Source organism: Hippocampus comes, unplaced genomic scaffold, assembly GCF_001891065.2.
Source record: "Hippocampus comes isolate QL1 unplaced genomic scaffold, H_comes_QL1_v1.1 scaffold298, whole genome shotgun sequence".
NCBI classification, from domain to species: Eukaryota; Metazoa; Chordata; class Actinopteri; order Syngnathiformes; family Syngnathidae; genus Hippocampus; species Hippocampus comes.
The window spans coordinates 487,693-495,355 of NW_017805417.1; the positions used below are offsets into that span (position 1 = coordinate 487,693).

Genomic DNA, 7,663 nt, shown 5'->3' on the forward strand with positions numbered 1-7,663 from the left:
GGGGGGGGGAATAATTAACCCTCCAAATGTTTGCCGGACTCGGCGTGCCGTTTTCAACATGCCTTTGTCTCCTTCAGATTGGAATGTCCTGAGTTCCTGCCAGAGTGCCCGGAGAGCGCGCAGTGCTGATGGGAGCGGCTGTGCCACCATGAGCGTACAAGATGGCAGCTGCAGCTACGCCAGCAGTGCCAACATGGCCGCCGCCAGCGGCAGCATGCGGCGGCGCCTGGAGGACCAGGAGTTCACCCTTCGCGTGTACCCGGGCTCCCTGGCCGAGGGCACCATCTACTGCCCCGTCACGGCCCGCAAGAACACCACGGCGGCCGAGGCCATCGAGTGCCTCATTGAGCGGCTGCGCCTGGACCGCACCAAGTGCTACGTCCTGGCCGAGGTCAAGGAGTTCGGCGGCGAGGAGTGGATCCTCAACCCCGGCGACTGCCCCGTGCAGCGCATGATGCTGTGGCCCAGGAGCGCGCTGGAGAACCGCGGCGGCCTGGGCAGCGGTGACGACTACCGTTTCCTCCTGCGGGAAAAGAACCTGGACGGGTCCATCCACTACGGCGGCAGCCTCCAGATGTGGCTGCGGGTGACCGAGGAGCGCCGCCGCATGGTGGAGCGGGGTTTTCTCCCCCAGCCGGCGGGGAGCGACCCCCCGACGGACCTCTGCGCCTTGCCCGAACTGACGGAGCGCGCCCTTTTGGAGAGCCTGCGGGCGCGTTTCCGCCAAGAGAAGATCTACACGTATATCGGGAGTATCCTCATCGTGGTCAACCCCTTCCAGTTTCTGCCCATCTACAACCCCAAGTACGTCAAACTGTACGACAACCACGCGCTGGGCAAGCTGGAGCCGCACATCTACGCCGTGGCCGACGTGGCCTACCACGCCATGCTGCAGCGGCGCAGGAACCAGTGCATCGTCATTTCGGGCGAGAGCGGCTCGGGGAAGACGCAGAGCACCAACTTTCTCATCCACCACCTGACCGCCCTCAGCCAGAAGGGCTTCGCCAGCGGCGTGGAGCAGATCATCCTGGGAGCCGGGCCCGTGCTGGAGGTAAGACGCAAAGCTGAAGTTTGATGTGCGCGCTTTAGCGTTGGAGCAACCGCAGCCGTGCCTCGAGAGACACACGAGCCGTCGTCTGGATGATTTGGGGGGTTGTCTGCTTTGTGATCCGATGTATGGTGGCAGTTCTTACTTTATCTCAATAGCACTTTGATAGAATTTGAAGAGTTGATCGGAAAAGAGGTCCCCAGCGAGCCATTCAGCCGCCATCAACATGTTACATTCAATTGACTTCAACGTCATTTCGCAAGAAACGGGACCAAAATGGGCGAACCTCAACTCTTCGGCCCACACAAATCAGGCTTCAAACTGAAATCTGCTGCCTTAAAATCCCGAACGCCACTTTGGGTAAAAGTAACCCAAATCTGCTCGAAATCCGCAGCCAGCTACCCCGCGAGTGGCTTGGAAAAACAACCCAGCAAATACTTTGAGCCGTTTCTTGAACGGTGCAAACCGTTAAACACACAAACAACAAAATGAACAAACTTGTTTTTTGGTCATGGTTGGGTGGAAAGAAATGACTTGCCCCAGGGGGGCCGAGCCGGGGGGGGGGCTGTTGGAATGCTGAACATGGCGAGAAAATGCTTCCAAAGCGCATCTTTTTGTTCAGCTGCCATGTCATTTTTAAAATGCCATTTGTGAATTGTGTCTAAACATCCAAAAAAAAAACAACCAAAAAACCAAAAACAAACAAAAACGGCCCACCGGCTTTGATTGAGTCGGGAATTCCCAACAGTCCGCTGCCGCCGCGCAGCTGCCGCGCTCTCATCCCCGGGCCTCACTTCCCGCTCATGTGTTCTAAATTAGACGCGGAGGTGACAAAAGCCCTGATGAAATCCGAAGAGAAGGCGGCAGGTTATTCCTTTTGGCCGAGGAATGCCGCAGCTCGTGAGCGGAGGCATGAAACGGAGACTCCGAACGTCCCGCGTGCTATATTTAGCACCGATGACATTCATACGGAGGCTACATGTCATATGACCTAGAAACCCAGTTTGCCCGATCTCTGAATTGAGGGGGGGGGGGGATCATGAAATGTTGCCTAATCCGGCCTGGATTAACAAATCAAGAATGGATTATGGATTATGAAATTTTATTGGGGAATGTTTGGTGAGGCGAGATTTTGCCTCGAAACAACTTTTGATTTGTGTCATTTGCAGCTGGACACACGTGACCCAGTGAACTCGAGACCACCTCCTTTTTTTTTTTTTTTTTTTCTTAAATTCCTTATGTAGTGGTCCGGGATGCCACATCCTGTGAGGATGCATGCGGAGGCGCTGTCCACATGCAGCTGCGCATGTTGACTCACAGTCCCGCCGCTTGGTCATCTGGAAAACGTGAACGCAGCCGACGGCTTCCAGCAGCAGCTGCTTCGCTCTTTCGGCTCTTGCCAGAAAATCCAAATGACGACACATCTCATCAAGTCGATTCCTTTGACAATCATTCCAAAGCAACGATTTATTATTATTTTTTTTTAGGTGATTAATGATGAAAACTGTTGATTAGACGTGAGGGCCGATAGTAGATTCCGATGGTCTGATTGCGGAACGGGACAAAATTATCCAGCCACGCTCTCGTTTCCGCTTGCGTTTTTCATGAGCTGAATTCAAAAATCGAAAATGTTTTCATATGTGCGCCAAAGGCTTTTGAATATGGTTTACCAATCCGTCTAAAATTGTGTTGGTGAACGCTTCTCCTTTGCCGAAATAATCCATCCACCTCACAGGTTTGGCAGATCAAAATATTGATAAATCAGAATGTTTATTGCACTGGTGTGCCTTAGGAGGCCGGCAGACCTGGGAGAAAAGCCCCCCCCCCCCAAAAAAAATAACGATCATGGAGTTTCGCTTCTCAATCAAGTGCCGGCTCAAGATCGGCTCACACTACAAAGTATTGACCACATCCACTTGATTTTAGAGATTGGAGGGTGGGGGCGAGTAAATTCATAGAAAAGCTTTTTCTGGTACGTCTGCCCGGTGCAGGTTTTGTCTTGTCATTTCAGATCAGATCAGTGGTAGTCACGTTTCAACGATCCGGAAGCGCTTGTGTTGTTTAGCAACAATCGAAAAAGGAAGGCCAATTTTTTTTTTCCTGGTTCTTCACCAATCGGCTGTCGACCCAAATTGCGTGACGCTAGACAGGTCCAGATGACAGCCTGTTTGCGGTGTCGTTGCGGCCTCCCGCCGAACCCCCTTTTCACCATGCCCGTCCCCCGCTCCCCTCGCCAGATGCTTCCCATCCAGATGTCCTCAGTGCACTACCCCACCCCCCCACCGCCGAGGGACGCGACCTGTCTTCTGCGGCTGATGGATGGTACCAGGTCGTGCCGGGGCCCTCCTCTCTTCGACGTCTTTTTCAAAGACTTTGTTGCCTTGGGTGTGTTTGAGGCTCCACAAGGTGTAGGCGGCCCCAAATAGCCCAGGTTGGAAGACGGCTTCCTCACCGTCAACTTGTCAGTCTGGCGCTCGGTGTACAGTTACAGCAGCAGAAGAGTTGAACTCGCTCACCCGAGAGAGACAAAAGGAAAAGCGTCTCTGCAGCCACCGTCCGTTATGGCACCTCTGCACCTTTTTTTTTTTTCCACTCATCTTTCAGCTTGTCGAGTTCCCTCAGCTCTTACGATATCGTTGTCGCTGTATCATCCCTCTGCTCTCTACCGACATGATTCAGTACATTCTCAACACTTGTTTTTTGCCACGAATAGAAAACTTTTTTTTTCTCTTGTCAGCACGTGCAATATGCGTATCGCGAAGACCTGCGATAAATTTATGCTTTTTTTAAAAAATGCCATCGTATGCGTGTTTTATCAGACTTGGACCAAACTGAAATGCGCATCGGCAAAGGGAGAGCAGTAACTCAACGGCATCGACGACACAAAATAACAAAACAAAATAATTAAAACAAAGTAGCACACGAGTCGTCGTCGCGGACTTGTTCTAAAAATAGCACGCCGGGAATGGGACACGGTGATTTTCTAGGAATGGCGCTGACATGATCATTTGAAAATGTTGCTTTCGTTTTCTATAAGGTTGGTGACTCCTGAGATCGATGGGTTTTTTTGGGGGGGATTTTTGGGCACACCCGATAGAGCTAAAACTTTGAGCGGCTTTACTTTGTGGCTGTATGTGTCCCCTCTGCTCTTTCTTGACCTTTTGACTGCACCATTCTTCTGAATATACGGTTGACTTTGCACTTTCTGTATTTTGGGGACTGTAGGCTGTGATCATTCTGTGTTTACATGGACTTGACATTGCTATGTGTTGACTCGCTGTCATGGATGCGCCCCTCCGAGTTCCTCTTAGCGCTTCCGCGCCGGTAATCCATGTCCTCTGGGCAAGCCAGCATTCTTCCATGATCTCCCAAACATCTGTTTACTGGATTATCGTCCTCACATTCTGTCCTTCTCGGGAGCATTCCTGCTTTCCTGTCTCGGGAAAGCCGAGGAGGACACTTTGCAGTTTGGGCTGCAGACAGCTGGTCGCGGTGGACTCTCGGCATTGGCCTGTACACGGCCCTGATAGATCCAGTATGTCGCAATGTCCCAAAGTCGCAACCTTCCAAAAATTTGCTCTGTGGGAACACATTTACACCAGCTCTGGTGCAACACGTCTTTGTTTTCGTCTCGACGACAAATGAGAACCCGGTTAGACCCCAGCTTTTAAGCTAACGCTAGCACCGGGTATGCTAGCACTTACATGCTATGTACTCAAGCGTCACGATTGAAAGAGGCTTTTGTCATTTTAAAACGAGCGAGATTTCAATACTGTTCACTAATCAACGCCCCCCACCCCCCCGTTCCCAAGACCAAGTTGACATGCATTTGAAAAACAAGCCGACTTTAGCCACAGCTGCTACTTTGGTAGCATGACTTGTTTGTATTGAAGTGTTAATACTATAACTCTAATAGCTGTCAGTTTTAAATTGTATTTTTTTTAATATGCAAGCAAGACAAATCAAAAGAGGTAATAAGCTGATCCATCAAGCACAAATGTTGCAAATTCCGTGTTGCTTCCGAATACTCAGCAGTCCCTTTGCTCTGCTTCTGTTCGCTAGTCTTATCTGCATTTGTCGGAAAACAGTTTATGGGTATTTTCATTTTTTTTTTTCTCAACTGAACATAGATGTTAAACTTGTACTTAACATTCATACAGTTGGCACATAGACTGTTGATTTCATTCTGCTCCGTACTCATGTATATTTTTAGATTTTTTTTTTTTTCGGTTCCATCGTAGAAAGGGTTCTGTCAGTCGTCATCTGTACCTGTGGGTAAAAAACAAAAAACAAAAAAAAAAAAAAAACAAAAAAGGACGTTTCGCTTCTCTCACAGAAGCTTCGTCAGCGGTAGACAACCCTGAAGTCTCCGTGAAGACTCCGGGAAGTTGCTCTGCGCTAAAAGGCTGAGCGTGGCCTGTTTGAGGACTGGGTGGGGATGGTTAGTCACGCCCCTATGGTGAAGAGGCCCATTGGTTTCTAAACTCCCTATCATTGGGTCTTGATTAGGCCTATTGTTTGGGCTAAGGCTGAATAGCTACTTTCAGTTAGCCTGATCAGCATGTCTATGTCCCTTACTGGTCAACAAGTTATTGTAAATAGGAGACAGGTTAAATCTGATACCTCCTTCACGGTTCAGAGAGGGTGAAAATTTTTTAACAAAAATCGCTTCCTTTACTCCCCTTTCAAACCATCTCTTTTCTGTTCCTAGGATTTTTACTTGTTCATCTTCAATTGTGTGGTTTGTTTCTTTTAAGTGTGCGTATACTGCACTTTTGTTATCATTGTTTTTCCATTTGTGTTGATAAAGTCTTTTCTTGAGTGTTTGTTTGGTTTCTCCAATGTACAATGTCAACACAAATGGAAAAACAATGATAACAAAAGTGCAGTATACGCACACTTAAAAGAAACAAACCACACAATTGAAGATGAACAAGTAAAAATCCTAGGAACAGAAAAGAGATGGTTTGAAAGGGGAGTAAAGGAAGCGATTTTTGTTAAAAAATTTTCACCCTCTCTGAACCGTGAAGGAAGTATCAGATTTAACCTGTCTCCTATTTACAATAACTTGTTGAAACGGGTCATTTTGTTTGTGACATTCTGCATTTTTTTTTTTTTGCCTCCGGCTAAGTGGTAGCCTCCGTCTCATGACAGCCGCAACAAACATCCGAAGAGGAGCGAATTAAGGAAAGGTTGTAGACAGATTACAAAGATACGGCAGGCACTCCCTCATTTATAACAGAGGTTACACCCCCACTGCCCCCCTGAATAGACAAGGGCGGAGCTACGTGGGGGGCCAGGGGAGGCCATAAACACCCTCTGGCCACCCCACATCTAGGGGAAAATATTTGAGACGTGACTTTCCTGCCATTTTCACATGTCACGTCAAATTTATTTATATCGCACTTAGTCACAGAAAAGGTTCCAAGTCACATGCCTGCAGTTGACAAATATTAACGACATCCCCTGCTTTTGACCCCCAGCAGGAAAACATAGAAAAAAAAAACCCTGGCTGCAGTATTGCGCTACAAGCGCTAAATAGTGGCAGCGAACTTCACGACAAGCAACAGCTAGGGAACGGTTCTTCCTAAAAGAGGTTGAGTGCTTGCTTCGAGCTGTTTGCTGCCATTCCCAGTTGAAGTTCAAACAAGTTGTGTATTTACCCAAAACACATCATTTACAAGTCTGCTTGCTCAATGCTAATGCGCAATGCAAAACGCCACAGGCGCACTTAGGCCTGTCATGATAAAAAAAAAAAAAAAAAAATCCCCAACAGACACTGTCACGATAAATGATAATGTTGTATTGTTTTGTAATTCCCATGAAATGCTGTTTCTGTAAAATAGGTAGATTAGCACACCAAATGTTGATTTCTGGGTGCCCTCGCTGTCACTTCTGCCACTCGAAACGGGCACCTGGTGTCAGTCGGCAGTCTTTTTTAAATTCCTGGCGGGCACAGCGGATGTTTTCCGAACTCATTGTGCAAAAGCAAACAATACAATGGTGCAAAAAGAACACTGTTGACGATAGCTGTTAGCCGAACCATGCTTAGCACGAGCGCTACTTCTAGCTTTAGCGCTCCTGTCCGCTTGCTGCACCTCACGAAAAACCCGAGATAACGATTTGCGCCGCGTGCACGACACACGCGAACCGACTAGAACCGTCGTACTGAACCGTTTTGTTTAAAGCCACTTCACGCTGAGTGTGTGTGGATTTGTGGCAGTTCTGTTCATCGATTGGCGATGTGATGACCGCGCTTGTGGAATGAATGAAATTCTTCAGTCCAGACGGGCCAAAATTGGAGATGCATGGAAGCCTTTTGATCAGACAGCAGTCTTGTTCAGAGGTCTGCGCTCTACCGGGAGTTCTTCTCATTGTACTTTTGTTTTTGTAATTATAAACACAATGTAGGAGTGCAGGTGCTTTATGGGTACAATGTAAGCGTGTGCGTGTGCGTGTGTGTGCGTGTGTTGCCTCAGGCCTTTGCGTGCTCGCCAGCTTCATGTTAATCATGCTAAATCCTCCTGCTGGAATAGATAGGCAACTGTTTTGGCTTTCATTTGAAATTCAAAGCTGTTTAATCTTCATATGTGCCGCAAAAAAAAAAAAAAAAAA

At 48.2% G+C, this 7,663-nt stretch overlaps 1 protein-coding gene across 1 annotated transcript in view; it reads left to right on the forward strand.

Annotated features, from left to right (window-relative positions):
• The window catches only part of LOC109518185 (unconventional myosin-IXa-like), a 100,336-nt gene that overhangs the window by 17,569 nt on the left and 75,104 nt on the right, over positions 1-7,663 (forward strand). The window contains exon 2 of the mRNA XM_019873881.1: positions 78-1,051. Within this exon, the coding sequence (XP_019729440.1) occupies positions 149-1,051 (903 nt within the window). The 5' untranslated portion in view covers positions 78-148. The remainder of the gene's footprint in view (positions 1-77; positions 1,052-7,663) is intronic.